This window comes from Ursus arctos, unplaced genomic scaffold (assembly GCF_023065955.2).
Source record: "Ursus arctos isolate Adak ecotype North America unplaced genomic scaffold, UrsArc2.0 scaffold_12, whole genome shotgun sequence".
NCBI classification, from domain to species: Eukaryota; Metazoa; Chordata; class Mammalia; order Carnivora; family Ursidae; genus Ursus; species Ursus arctos.
The window spans coordinates 16,613,959-16,630,181 of NW_026622786.1; the positions used below are offsets into that span (position 1 = coordinate 16,613,959).

General features: G+C 35.2%; 1 protein-coding gene across 3 annotated transcripts in view; it reads right to left on the reverse strand.

The window, feature by feature from the left end:
• The window catches only part of STXBP3 (syntaxin binding protein 3), a 59,957-nt gene that overhangs the window by 34,838 nt on the left and 8,896 nt on the right, over positions 1–16,223 (reverse strand). For 2 of the 3 annotated variants that reach the window (XR_007190296.2, XM_026484664.4), the window contains exons 2-7: positions 14,416–14,465; positions 13,741–13,822; positions 9,528–9,604; positions 6,937–7,015; positions 5,532–5,632; positions 938–1,092 (exon numbers count right to left, since the gene is read on the reverse strand). Coding sequence is in view for 2 of the 3 variants with exons in the window: in XM_026484664.4 (XP_026340449.1) it covers positions 938–1,092; positions 5,532–5,632; positions 6,937–7,015; positions 9,528–9,604; positions 13,741–13,822; positions 14,416–14,465 (544 nt within the window). In the remaining variant the exon portion in view is untranslated. Of the gene's footprint in view, positions 1–937; positions 1,093–5,531; positions 5,633–6,936; positions 7,016–9,527; positions 9,605–13,740; positions 13,823–14,415; positions 14,466–16,223 lie in introns of those variants that run through there. The other variant, XM_057310414.1, reaches the window with a different exon arrangement.

Below are 16,223 nucleotides of genomic sequence, written 5' to 3' on the forward strand. Positions count from 1 at the left end.
TCTCGTTTGATTCCATTTTTACCAAGTTTGACAACAGGCAAAACTAAAATATGTGTTAGAAGTCAGGACAGCAGTGACCTTTGGGGAGGAAAGAGGGGGTGATGATCACGGGGGATCATGAGCAGAACCTCTGAGATGCCATCTACGTTCTATTTCTTGACCTTGGTGGGGTTTGTGGAATATGTTCACTTTGGAATGATTTATCAAGCCATACACATATAATTTATGCACTTTGCAGTAAATTTTATTTTTAAAAAGCAAATAAATAAAGGTACACAGTATTAAGTCAAACTTAATCTCTTTAAAAAAAAAAACCCAATAATCTATTTAAAATGGCCACTGGAATTAGATACTATAAATACTTTGAGGGACACTTGGGTGACTCAGTCAGTTCAGTGTCTGCCTTCGACTCCGTCATGATCCCAGGCTCCTAGGATCAAGTCTTGCAACAGGCTCCTTGCTCAGCAGGGAGCCTGCTTCTCCTTCTGCCTACCACTCCCCCTGCTTGTGCTCTCCTTCTCCCTCTCTGACAAATAAATAAATAAAATCTTAAATACATACATACATACATACTTTGACACTAAAATCACTATGCAGTTAATATGGCCATTCAGATTTCGTGAAAACTTGACAAAACATTAATTGTAAGACTGTATTCTCTACATGACAATAAAGACTTTTCCTCTAAGCATTCCTTAAACTTATGAAAAAGTGTTTGCAAATCCTACCAAATTTAAGTGCTGAAATTTAGTAACAGAGGCTATATTAGTTGCTCTGAAATGTCAACCTTAAACTTTAAATTTCCTTTATAAATAGCATAATTTCACATGGAAAATAAACTGAAACCAATAAACACAAGCACAGAGACATTACTTAACCTCTATACTGGAGATCAGATAGAAAGCATAACATATACAGACACTACTGAGTGTCTTACCTTTTATATCTTACTCCAGGATTCTCATCCAGGGTAGCACACACTGTAACTATCTGCTCAGCCATTGCTTCCATAATGGCATCTTTTCCGTTTGCATTACTGGGGTCCGGACTATAACAGTAATAGAATGCATCTGGTACATCAAGAGTATAAACCTAAGTTAGGCCGGAAAAAAAGGTCACACTGTCAATTTGGTGACTTAATGAAAAAAAAATCAGTCAAGAAAAAAGCAGCTATTATTTGGACATTAAAAGAAATTATTTGCACTCACCATGCTGTTTCCTGAGACCACTGTATCTTTACCCTAATCAACCCTCATTTTCTTTCTGGCTTGATTTCATCCTTATTTCTTTTCTCACTCTCCTTTCCTACTTAGTCTACCTCTCTCCTTCAATTCTTGTTTCATATACAGATTGTACTGTTTGTTTTTCACTACCTATGCAACAGATGAAGGAATCTGAGGTAGTCAAACTAAAATAAAAATCTAATACCTGGCACAAATACAACAAAGCCAAAATTGGTCTATATATTTGACATACATTAAAAATCTTAATCCATTAGAGAATACCTAGAAATTTTCCATAGTTGAGATGTTTCCTCAATTCTTTAGCTTATACTCTGCATGTCCTTAAAATAGAAACATATTTTCTAAAAACACAGTATTGTGCCAGACATAGTAATTGGTCTAATCATAGGATACACTGAAACCTCAAAGACACATTTATTCAACTAACAAAAGCATTTACTTATGTACAAAGAACTGGATTAGAGATTTACCATTATTGTGTTATTTGAAGAGTTCAAAAGAAGCAGCTCTCTAACTGGGGTTGAGAGTTCTCCACTAAACTAATTTTTATTTTATTTTATTTTTTTAAACAATGATAGCAATCCCTCTTAGCCTAGGATAATGTATTGAGTGTAAAAGTAAGTATGTAATAAATATTACAGGTTAACTACTGAATTATAATCCACTTATGTCTGTGTTACTCAGTCTTGGCTGTTGTATTAACTTCCAAAAAGCACTTTTCATAGTACACTATCACACAATGGTAGGTAATATAATCTGTTCAAAAATACTTACTGCCCTGGGGTGCCTGGGTGGCTCAATTGGTGAAGAACAGTCCGACTAGATTTGGCTCAGGTCATGATCTCAGGGTTGTGAGATCAAGCCCTGAGTTGGGCTCTGCACTGGGCGCGCAGCTTCCTTCAGATTCTCTCTCTCCCTCTGCCGCCCCAATCCCCCCCCTTAACAAACAAACAACAATGAAAAAAACTTACTGCCCTTCCCTAAAGGGCCTCTCACTCACTGAAGTCAGTCTTGGCTATGGTCATTGGAATATGAGCAGAAGCGACACGTGCTACTTTCCCACAAAAGCTTTAAAAGCCATGGTGCATGTGTGGGTGGGGAGAGCCATGGTGTGACTCAAGCCATGGTGTGTGTGTGGGTGGGGAGAGCCATCGTGTGGCTCCACCATTTCTCTTTACCCTCTGCTATGTCCCAGACAAGGGCTGTTCCTTCAGCCTCAGTCCTGGAATGAAGAGAATACAGGCAAAGCACAATGGACAATAACATGAATGAGAAATAAACTTGGTTGTTGTAATGTACTGAGATTCAGGGAGTTGTTACCATAGTTTAAATTAATCTAAGCTATCTCTTACTTCAATGAATCAAGAGAATTTTGGAGCTAGTTTTCATTCTACACTCGTATTTCTCCCATTTCCTTCCTCCTCCTCTTCTCCACTTTTCATCAGCACCATTACATGTTCCTTTAGACTATTATCAAATACTTTCTTCAACTTTATGACCCATAATCAGCTCCTAGGGAGACTTTTTTTAAAAAAAGATTTTATTTAATTTGACAGAGACAGCCAGCGAGAGAGGGAACACAAGCAGGGGGAGTGGGAGAGGAAGAAGCAGGCTCCTAGCAGAGGAGACTGATGTGGGGCTCAATCCCAGAACACCACGATCACGCCCTGAGCCGAAGGCAGACGCTTAACGACTGCGCCACCCAGGCGCCCCTCTTAAGGAGACTATGCGCACCCCCACCACTTCCATCTACTTTTCTTGCTAATCTATCGCTGGCTTAGGTCTATGTCTACCTAGACACCACCTAGTACTCTCTCCACTAACTACACCAGACTCTTTGTACTCCCTAAGGTCCACTGTAATCAAACTCCCCTATATTCTTGAATGCTTTCCATCTAATTGCTTTAATATATATGTGATAGCACTAATTATTTTAAACCCTCTGAGAGGGAAAGAGAGAGGTTTCTTTAATCTCTTTGACTCAAATTCAAGAGTGAATCAACCTCCTTCCTCCCAAAGCAACCTCTAAATGTGTTGAATGTCCAACTTTTCTTCGGAGCACTATCATATCTGATTTTGACGATCTCTCCCCAATGATCCCCTGACTTCTACTTTTCCTTAAAGACATTAGGACCAGTTCCATGGTCTTCTGTCTGCATCAGCTCATTTCCTGCCATTTATTCTTGGTGGGAACTAGAGCTTCCAACAACACAGTCCCAACCTACCTATAGAGACAGATTTATCTGGCATATCTTCGCCCCTTATAATTAATCCACACTTCTGCTGTTCCTCTGCACGTTTCTGTTTTTGTATCTTTGCATTCAGGTTATTCTCACTTTCCTCTTCTTTCCCACCTTATGAAATTCTATCCATTCATGAAGTATTTTCTCATTCTCCTAGTATGAATTAATCTCTCTTCTCTTGTGGTAGACTGTGAGCTGCCTCCCCCAAAACCACTCTTCCCTTACTTTTCAGTAACCATTCCAACACTTTGGGGGAAGCAGCCACATATGCCTACGTAAAAGACTACATTTATACACTTAAGCATACCCATGTCACTAAATTTTAGCCAACAAGATATAAATGAAATCTATATACCTCCTTCTTTTTCTCTTTCCACCCTGCTTCTTCAAATGAGGATGAAATATACTACAGTTACCTTGAATCATGAGGGTCGTGCCTAGAGTAGGCCCTTGACAATTCTGTAGAGCAGCATACCAGCATATATAACCCATTCCGTGACTTCTTTTATATTACTAAGAAATAAATTTCCCTCGTTTAAACTACTGAAAGCAAATTTTTCTATTATATGCAGTTAAACAGAATCTTAGTTGATATCATTTTGAAGATGTGTAATTCTTTGGATTTCTTTTGCAGCATTCAGGTGCGTGCAGGGCATATATCATTCCCAGCACAGCAAACCACTTTGCATCTAGCAGACAATGTCCACTGCACGTGATCTTGATAAATGCTCATAGAGGCCTTTCCTCATAGTTCAAATCACTGAGTGATTTCATTTATATCTTCACTCGCAAACGAAGGAGTTAAAAATATTTTCACTATAATTTCTCCGTAACAGTTAAATTTACTAAGTAAACCTTCTTAAGATATTTATCAAGGGAACAAAGGTAAAAACTTCACATGGGGGGGAAACAAAGCAGACAGGACCTTAAATAATCACAACATTTTGCAAAAACCAGTAAGAAGATTCTCATGAGATTTCTCTATATAGACAAAGACATGTTATTTCCATCAACAATCAAATTGGTCAGAGAGCTACACAAATCTCTCCTTCAAATACAGCAACTGCAGAATTTTAATGAATTCTGAGACTTAAACTATATTTACCATCTGTACAGCAGATGCTCTAGATATGCTTGCAATATTTCTCACACTACTGTTTATACCCCACATCATTTAGGAAGCCCATTTCACCCTACATTAATCTTACATATCACATTAAAAGGAACAGGTCTAAAGGTAACCTTTGGAAACAGTATAATGTTAAATAGATATCTTAAAATTTTATAATTTGGATTATAATTTTTCTTTGCCCAAAACAGCAACTGCTTAAAAGAAAAATCCCTTTTCTAGGACCTTCCTGTCCCTTAAAATATTGACTCTATAGTTCCAAACGACAGTGAGCTATTACAATTCTATGAAATGCTAGAGTCCAAACACAGAGAACAGAGCACATCAAAGCTGAGCAATGCACAAGCTGTGTGATTTGGGGCAAGTGCCTTAATTTTTTTGATTTCCCCATCTTTAAAATGAAGATAGGATTACTATCTATTCATAGAACTATGATGAGGATTTACATGAATATATTTATGGAAAACATTGAGGAAAGTGCCTGGCGCATGGAGAGTACTATGTAGGTGTTTCCTATCATGATTATTATTATTAATTGAAGGCTCATAACTATTCCAAAGTCAAAATGAATTTTAAAACTTAAAGATTTTATAAGATAATCTCTATAATGTTATATAAAACATTTGTTTTAATATCACAAATGGTCACAGAAGCTAAAATGATTTCTTTTGAGTCATCTAACATAGACTGCTCAAAATCTTTTGATTTCATAATCTAATAGTGCTATAAAACTTGACATACACAGGACTTAGTGGCAGCCATGAAATTTAAGTTCCACTTTCATAATGTTCTGTTCCAATTTATGCTCATCTCCTTTCCTTCATCATGAGAAATATTTATTTGTGGATTGTTCAAAATCACCAAATACACAGTATATAAAATCCATTATGAATTAAAATTAAAAAAAGAAAGTACCTGAGATTCAAGTGGAATGAAGGAAATATTTATTTCTTTACATCTTCTTATTGACTTGGAGCAAGAAGCTTTAATTTTGTTAAAGAGACTATCAGGACAAACTGAGAGAGAGAAAAAAAAATCAAAGCATGTAACTCCAACAAAATTTTTATTCCTTTGAATAAATCATTTCAACATCCAAGAATACTTATTTTTTACATATAATTAGTGACTTTCACAACGTAATTTACTATGAGGATGAGATAGTATGTAAATATTCTTCTTCATTTTACAGAGCAGATGTATTCTAGCCAAGAGGGCTGTGATAGAAATTCCATTTTCCTCATTCATAGGCACCATAAGATAAGATTATTTCCTTAGAGAGCTGCTTACACAGCAAACTAAAATTTTCAGGAAGGAAAATCAGGTCCAAACCCACAACTTACTAAACGTTACAGGACTTTCAGAACTTCTTAGGAATTTATACTACTTTTCTAAATCTGGCACTAAGTGCAACCATACCCCACAAATTGTTAGTTTTTTCCTTGTATGTATTACAAGAACTTCTCTAATGTCAGGAAATCCTGAGACTAATAAATTCTGGACCTTAGAGCCTATTCCCCCCAACCCCACCTTTAATCTAGGTTGGAACATCAACCACTGGGTCTTAGTGTGTTTTAACATGATGCTCTTTAGCCTCAAGATTCCTTAAGAGGCTTTACATTCATTAAATTTTATCAATTCCATAAACATGAATTTCTGTATAATAAAGTTATTTAAAGGGTAAATAGTTATGGCATGATATTTTTAAAATGCAAACTACTACGGGCATGAGATAAATAATAACCTACAGGAAAAATAATATACTACTTCAAATGATGAATCTCTAATAGCACAGACCAAGACTGCACTTAGATGAATGGCATTTTCATTTTGCAGCATAATTATGTAAGGTAAAACATAAAGCAGAATTCTACGTGTTTCTAGACTTCTCTGTGATTCTTTAGCTGCTTTCTATCTGAACATATGGCATGGTAAGAGAAATGTGACATATTCTCTCCATTAATATTTGCCAAGCAGATGGCAATTTCTTCAGTACTCTCCCAAAGGGTCTTATTTTTGATTATATAATCAAATCCCCAATTAAAACTTTGATTTAAAAAAAATTCCTCCTGTCATCAGCATAGAATTTGAGGGACAGCCCTCACCACCAACCCCCCACCACTGTATACCAGCAAAAATGACTAGTCGTAATTTAATTTTCTATCACCTTAATATGAATTAGGATAGATATGATCTTATATCTTCAGATTCTTTCTAATCTAATTAGAATAAGCAATAAGCAGAAAATCATAGTACTGTAATAAATACTTTACAATTAATGGGATTTTAAACAATGAAACAATACTTCTACAAAGCTACTTACAGTCAGTGAAGTATATATACGCTGCTTTGTATTTGTTCTCAGATTTACTTGCAAAATCATGTAAAAAACAGTCTACGGACTTAAAAAAGGTTAGATGTTAATATACATTTAACCAAATACTAATTTAAATATGTCAGCTTTTGAAATAACTAAGAGTATTCTTTTTTGATAATTAAAAAAAACCTTAACTTTTTAGAAGTTTACTTTATAAACTGATTTTTTTTTAAATGCTACGTTGTTTAGCCAGTAATAGCTAAAAACCTAAGTAGTAAGGTAATATGTATGAACAGAGTACTGTTTCAGCAATGAGAAGATCCAGAAACAATTCAGTGAGGAAAGCTGAAGCCACACATAAGACCATAAGAAGGTAACAAATCAGGGAGTCGAGAAGCCGATGAACATCCTGGAAATGTTATCCTCCCAGATAATGAAGCCATTGAGACTACGACTGAAGAGGTGTTGAAGAGACTAACAGTGAGCTAGGAGTAAAACTGTCAAGGGATAATGAAAGACCCAGAGGTTGGGAAATGACTGCAAGGAGGAGGAATGGCAGGTAATATAGTCCGGTAGTTCTTACATGCCTCAGTATTGGTAGTTTTGTGGGGTTTTTTTGATTAATTAATTTATAGTGCTGGTAGTTTTAAAGATGACAATGACCGGGAAGCAAAAATGAAGAACACAGAATTTAATGATCTCCCCTCCATTTGTTCCTTTATCTCCTTCTGGAAGTCCTAAAACTATTTCTGTTAGATCTCATGGCTCTATCTAGCAAGTCTCTTATCTTTCCCCCATAATTTCCATGACTGTTTTTTTGCTTTGAGAGATTCCATTTTGACCTTCCAGGCTATTAATTCAAATTTCAATGATGATAACCCTTTTCTGCAATTAACTTTTTAACTGAGAAATCACATCTTTGAGCTTCAGGAAGTTTTTTTATGTGCTATACTACACTCCCCTTATGTGTATTATTTTTCTGTTCAGGTCTTCATCCTTCTTTCCAAGCAGCTATATTTTGTAAGATGTGTATTTTCTTCATTCTCACTGAACTTCCCCTCTCTGGCAGCTTGACCCACTTAGATGTGTCAATGCTTTCCTTTGTCAATTCCCACTGGAGGCTTAGGTTTGTTGTTGGGAGAATCCTAAATACAGGCAGTTCCACAAAAGGAGGAAGGCAAAAAGATTTCCCCTCCTAAGGGCTGTAGGTATATAAGCAAACAAACCACCAGGGCTTCTCTTTTTCACCAACTGACCTTTCCCTGGTGTTCAGAAAATCTCTTATAGCCAAACTCTTCCTGAAATCTGTCATTTTATGACCCCTGGTTGGGAACACTCTGACACTGGTCTCCGGCTCACACAGCCACTGAAGAAGGAAGTCTCTCACTAGGTTTTTCCACTAGTGTCCAATGAACCCAAGGGCTGTAGGACACAGGTAACTGACTCAGAACTGAAAGAGAAACTAGAGTTGGTTTTAGTAGAAAAAGGAGCCACATTCAGGTACCATTTTTTTCTGAGTCCTTTGCTCCTTTACTAAACGCATAATTTCGTATCCTGCTTCTGTCACTTAACATTAAAAATGAACAATTACCTAAATCACTAAAATTTCCTAGAAATCTCATTTTCAATGGCCACATAGTCTTTCATACCATTATCTGTTAATGCTAAGAATTAGTGTTAGGATATAAAATGTCTCTAAAATCCACCAGCAGCCAGGGGCGCCTGGGTGGCTCAGTCGGTTAAGCATCTGACTCTTGGTTTTGGCTCAGGTTGTGAACTTAGGGTCCTGAGATCAAGCCCCACATCAAGCTCCCTGCTCAGTGCAGAGTCTGCTTGGGTTTCTCTCTTCTTCTCCCTCTGCCCTCCTCCCCCTTCTCTCTCTCTAAAATAAATAAATAAATAAATAAATAAATAAATAAACAAACCTTTAAAAAAAGAAAACAACAGCAGCAGCCAATATGCAGAGACTAAACAGTGAATATCTGGTTTTTTTCCCTGCTGTCTAATAGAATCAGAAGAAATGAAACTAGAATTGCCAACTTAACATTCTGAGTGGAAATATGGAAACGATGTATTGAAAAATTCATTCTCAGATATTGTACAGAATAAAGGAATCTGGTATTTACTTGGCTCTAACAGTCTGGCTTTAAGTATGAGCTCAATCACAGATCTTAAACTAAGATATTCCTTTGACATAAAAATATATTTACATACATGCGTGTATAGGTATGCATAAGTGTATGCTATAGAGAAGTCACTAAGATAAAGGATTAATCTAAGACTATTTCTTTTATGTACACTTCCGTCATCCCAAAAATATGGTTGCACAGGACAGCACTGAGTAGCAAATTACTCAAAGAAACTACCGTTTTATACAATTAAATTCTGCTTTCATATATGGGGGGAGGATTCTTTCACTTATATATTCTCACTGAGAAGAGTGCAAATGAAACAATTTTCTAACAGAAAAACTTTCCTAAGCAAACTAGTGTATGGCACTACTTTTCTAATAAAGAATGTTTTATTTGAATTTTCTATGAGAAAATGGTATCAGTGGTGAATGATGAACATACCTTTTAAAGATTCAAAATACTCACCTTTGATGTTGGAGAGATAAAATAAAGAGCTTTCATTTGTCTGACAGGTTCTCGATTCTTATAAATATTCTCCACAACTAATAAAAAAAAGTAATTTTATATAACCAAGTATTTATACACTTGAAACAATTTTAAAGTAAACTTTACTTCTTATTTATAATAGGGAAACACATTTACATATACTGGGTTTAACATTTTCTTTGTCTCCATCTGATAAATTAAAAAATCCCAAAAATGTAGGGATGCCTGAATGACTCGGTCAGTTAAGCATCCAACTCTTGATTTTGGCTCAGGTCATGATCTCAGGGTCCTGGGATCGAGCCCCACATCAGGCTCCATGCTCAGCATGGAGTCTGCTTGTCTCTCTCCCTCCCTCTCTACTACTTGCACCCCCCCTCTCTCTCAAATAAACAAACAAATAAATAAAACCTTAAAAAAAAATCCCCAAAATGTATCTTCCCTAAAACTAAACTCTGGGCTAAATGCTCATGATGAGAAAAAAAAGATAAAGCAGCTATTTCATAGTTAGGTCTATCAGCATAAGCAAGCAACGTGCCATGAAGAAAGCAAGAAAATGCACTAAAAATTAAAAAATGTATTTCTTTCTCAAAATATTCTACTATAATAGCAAATATGATACCAGATATCAGGCTAAGCACTTAACATGAATTATCTGTTAAACCTTACAGTATTATATAACAAACCTGTAAAGTAAGTATTTACAAATGAGGAAAATGAGGCTTGAAGTTGTTAGGTAACTTGTCCAAGTCACACAGCTAGAAAGTAGAACAGGTAAGATTCCAACCCAGATCTGACTGACTCCAGAATACAAATTTTTAACTGCTATAATATTCTTCAAATAAACTGCTATTAACTCTTATTCTTTTAAAACTATGCAATATTTTTAACAATGATATACGACAATTTACTCAATTACAGTTTTATTATTGAAATTAAGTTCATAAGATTAACTTACATAAAATGAAGTAAATTTAAAACTAGTAAACTCTCGATTGTCAAATTAACTGTTAAAACTGTATTAAAAAAAAACACTAAAGTATCATTCTACAAATCAAGAGAACCACCTTTTAAGACTAAAGTTGACAAAGGTCCTGGAAAGAATTAAAAAGATTAAACTTGGGGTGCCTGGGTGGTTCAGTCAGTTGAGTATCCAACTCTTGATTTTGGCTCAGGTCGTGATCTCAGGGTTATGGGATCAAGCCCTGTGGGGGCTCTGTGCACAGTGGAAAGTCTGCTTGAGATTCTCTCTCTTCCTCTCCCTCTGCCCCCATCCCGTGCTTGTGTGCAGGCACACTCTCTCTAAATAAAATAAATAAATACAATCTTCAAAAAAAAAAAAAAAGATTAATCTAACAGGCAAAGGAGGCTATTGTTGGACTTCCCTGGTAAATATGGTGAATCATCTTTTTATTCCTACATTTATACTAGTATAGGTTTATCATAGCTCCTATTAGGATATCAAATAAGGTTTCCAAGGAAATATTTAGTTTTACCGTTATCTCCATTCCCAACAATTGTAATTTCACCTTTAAAAGATTAAGGTTGGGGCGCCTGCGTGGCACAGTCAGTTAGGCAACCAACTCTTGGTTTCAGTTCACGTAGTGAACTTGGCAGGTCGTGAGATCAGGCCCCAAGACCAGCTTCACTCCAAGTTCACTTCAGATTCTCCCTCCCTTTCCCTCTGCTCCTCCTGCTTGTGCTCTTTCTCAAATAAATAAATAAATAAATAAATAAATAAATAAATAAATAAAAAAGATTAAGGTTAAATCTGTGTAAACTTACTTTTATTGTGAATACTCAAAATCAAATGTCTTACAGTCATCTTGTGCTATATATACTACTATGTTTGGTGAGTAATGCACATGTTAAAATGTGAAAATATGATATGATTTAGAATACAGACTTTGCAAATACTCTGAAATGTCTGGTTAATAATAGCACAAAGTGCCACTTCTTCAATTCCCTGGAAAATGGATATCTAATAAGAGATTTTTAAAAAAGATTTTTATGATTATTCCTATAACAGTAACAAAGGAATAATCTAACTCCCAGTCTATTTTTTAAAAGGATTCTACTTTATTCCTCACTGAAGTAGCCTCATACATGCATTTTTTTCTCATCAGTTTTTTAAAACTTCTAAGACTCTACTGAACATTTTCACAAATGACCTGAATGATGACAGAAAGTATGATCACTGAACCTGCAATGCCAAGTCTAATCGAGGGAATCTCAGTTTGAGAGCCCATGTGGGACTCAAAAGGACTGTGACAAGTTCAAGTTAATAGATATGACGATGATTAAACCAGAGCAAACCGAGGTGACAGCAGAGGATATAAGGAAGCAATGTGCTCCAGGATAAACAGTCCTTATGAAATGCTTCTCAAAAAAAGAAGAAAAAAAAAAAAGCTTCTTGTGGTCAAATAAATTTAGAAAACTGAGTACTACTCCTGAACCTAGGGGATCCACATACACACTGACATATAAAAAAAACTCTGGAAAGTCCTAAAGAAACCTGTTTAGCTTTGTCTAATGCTATTTCCCAAACTTACTTGGCAACAGAATCTTTTCCTTGAAGAATATATCAACACTGAGCAGATGCTAAGAAACAATGGTCTACAAAAATTCAATAAAATCTCCCTAAAGTGCAAAATGGTTCTGTAGCTTCATAGAGTTTTCATACACATTAGCAAATGGTTCTCACTCTAGTTGCAAATCAGAATGACCTTTGGAAACTTAAAAAACTTTGTGGCTTAATCAATATTACATTTGTCCAATAGTAGAAAAATCAAGGCTTTAATCTTCTAATTTCTAGTCGAGAGCTTTTTCCACTGAGAAGACCATAAATACCATAAAGACAAACTGAATATATAATCAATAATAAAAGATTATATATTAAAGATCTTATATATGTAAATATCAAAATAAACATTATTAAAATTTTTAGATAAACCTCCCATTATACACAATGCTCAGGTTTTCTGGAAAATACTGGTACATTTGAACCTCACAAGTAGCAGTGACAGAGGGTACACATCCTACATGAAGTGCCAAAATATAAAAGAATTATATTTGACTTTTTAAAAATTTGTATTTATTTGAGAAAGAGTGAGAGCTAGAGAGAGAGCAAACACACACAGAGGGAGAGGGAGAAGCAGATTCCCTGCTGGGCAGGGAGCCTGACATGGGGCTCAATCCCAGGACCCTGAGATCATGACCTGAGCCAAAGGCAGATGCTTAACTGACTGAGCCACTCAGGTGCCCCTATATTTAACTTTGAGTCTCAGTTCCCTCATTACCAGTGAGGGTATTTAAATCTCTTTAAAGGGTTGTCATGGGGTGCCCAGGTGGCTCAATTCATTAAACGTCTGCCTTGGGCTCTGGTCATGATCTCAGGGTCCTGGGATCGAGCCCCACATTGGGCTCTCTGCCCGGTGGCAAGTCTGCTTCTCCCCCTCCCTCTGAGATCTCTCTCAGTCTGCGCTCTCTCAAATAAATATAGAAAATCTTTAAAAATAAAGGGTTGTCATGAAGATCAAATTTAAATAAATGAGTGAAAGGATGAGGAGTTTAAGGACGATGATAGGATTATAAATGTTATAAAATATGAGTATTATTCCTAAAAGGTAAGAGAGATTAAAATCTCATTAACACAATCCTGCCTAATGGAAGATAACTTGTGGCAGCATGATTTTTTTCATAATGCCATTCTAATGCTGATTTAAACTTATAATTAACTGTCTCATTTCTAGGTAATAAAGAGAAACTTAAGAAGTCAATATTATACACTTGTAAATATGTACAAAAGTTGATTTTATAACATAAATCTTAACTATCTACTTAAAAGCAATATGTGAAAACCAGTAACATTTATAAAAACAAGGAGGTAAATCAAGTGTGTCAACATACAAAACCATTATCAAATATAAGAGTTAAAAATTTCAGTAACAAACTCAACAAGGCAACTGACTTAGTTTTGGTCAGGGGTACTGAATTCTCATCTCAGCTGAAGAAAAAACTTATTCTGAAGATTCACAGAGAAAAGAATGTCCAGTGTAATTATTATGGCTAGTGTTATAAAAATAATAAAACATAACCCCCTCAGAAACACAATGTCTAACTAAACTTTATCAATACTTTGAACTTTCCCAATCGCAACGGAAAGTTTTCATGATGAGTCCTGGTTAGCGCTTACCGGTTATACCCTCGGCTAGAAGATCTGTCATTTTGCAGCATGATGCCAAAAGCTTCGTGGTAAATTCATCTAAAAGCATTACCTTAAAATGAATATAAATTAAGAAATAGTATAAGTACTTGATTGCCAAGAATTCACAAAAGACAGAATGTAAACATAGACCTTTTATGATATAAAATGAAAATATTAGGACAGCAGGCAAAATGATCTCAACTCACCTTTTAACTTGTGTGACCTGGAGATTTATTTTCTCAATACACATACATATAATATCATATATAAGTAAGCAAATAGAAACGTTTCCATTTTGAAGCAGAGAACTTGTTCGTTTTATTTTTTTGTGAACTTGTTCATTTTAAATGTATCTTGGGTTTAACATCAAATTTTCTTATAAAATTCCACTTCTGGAATAATAAATATTCTAGTGCTGTTCTGATCATTCGCCATGGATTAATTCATTTAATCTTTAGAACCACACTATGAGGTAATACTATCCCTATTTTATAAACAGGGACAGAGAGATCAAGGAATTTATCCAAGAAACCACAGCTATCAAGTGGTGAAGCTGGGATGTGAATGCAATCAGTATGGTTCCAGACTCTATACTGTTACAGAAGTATAATAAGGATAATATATCGATGTCCTCAATTAAAGGTCAAAATATGCAAATTCTACCTTCCATTCGCCTTCTTTCTTGCAGTCATCAAACACTGTTGCTTTTATCTCTGCCAAAAAAAAAAAAAGAATTATTAATGAATCTTAATCAACAGTTAGAAATATAATAATAGAATAACTACTCAAAAGATGAAAAACCTTGGGGAAGTATCCAATTTGAAAATCTGCTAACCTACATAAAAAGTACATATACTTGTTAAACTTTAAGTGAAAATCCAGTTATCTTTAATACCTAACATTTATTTATTTTTAGAGACAGCATGCACGCATACCAAGTTGGGGGAGGGGCAGAGGGAAGGAGAATCTCAAGCAGACTCCCTCCCACTCCCCCGTGCCTGAGCAGGGAGCCCAACTGGGGGCTCCATCCCATGACCTTCAGATCATGACCTGAGCCAAAATAAAGAACGGGATACTCAACTGACTGAGCCACCCAGGCACCCCCTACCTATATTTAAACTGTAATATGTTTTTAAACTTTTGAGAATAAAAATATTATGAAAGACTAATACACTTAAGAATATATTTAAGTATATAAATGTATCTGGAAAATATTTCTGAAACTATTAACTGATTTGCTTTCTCCTATTCTACTTAAATCCCAAGTAAACAAGATGAAAACAAAACCCACAGGAAAATCCCTAACTAGCCCATTGCTAAATTATATCTGATAAAACTAGGTACTTTTCTTCCTGGTTTACTGCATTACAATTTTCAACAATTTATATTATAGCACTATTCAGTCTTGATTTATAATCAATAAATATTAACATGCTCCTTGCAATGAAAGTATAAAATACACACCAGATTTCGAAGACTTAGTACAAAAAAGGGATGGAAAATATTAATTTCTTATATTTACATGTTTAAATGATAACATTTTAGAAATTTATTATTAAAATGATCGTCATCCATTTCCTTCTACTTTTTTTTTTAAATGTGGCTATTAGAAAATTTTAAATTATATATGAGGCTTGCATTCTATTTCTACTGGATAGTGCTGCCTTGGAATCCAAAGATACCTAGACAGTATTAGCATCTTAAAAATAAACAATAAAGAAAAAACTAGCTTTGTGGACTAGAAATTAGGGGCATCCATGAAAAGTGATACCGTCACAGGTAAGATATGTTTGGAAGGGAATCAAAGGAAATCACATCAACTAATATTATAGAACTAAAGAGGTATTTCCTCCAAATACTCATGAAAATTATTTGACCTTACATACCTTTCTCTAGCACCCCAAATATGGATATATCTCAAAGACTCAATTCCCTTATTCTGCTTGCTCTACTCTCTCCCTCAGAAAGCATATTCATCCTTAAAAGTTTCATCTATCAGATCCATCCTTCACTTTTCCCCAACATTATTGAGATATAACTGACACAAAACAAAACTTTAAGATATACAATGTGTTGATTTGATACACATATACTGCAATATAATTATCACTGTAATGTTAGTTAACATCTCCCAACACCTCACATAATTACCATTCTTTTAGTAATTTGGGGGCATGAGAACATTTAAGATCTATCTACCTTAGCAACTTTCCAGTATATAGAACAGTGTTGTTATCTATAATCATAATGTTGTGCATTAGATCCCCAGAACTTACCTTCTAAATGTAAGTTTGTACTCTGACCAACTTCTCCCTTTATCCCCTAACACCCAACAGTCCTTCAATTTTCTACAAATCTTACAGCCTATCTCCTTCATTCAATTATAAAGTACAGGTTTAAGCACTTACATGCCTCAAATTGAGATTATAGTTCCCTAAAAACTGCTCTAGAATTCTCTAAGAATTTTATTG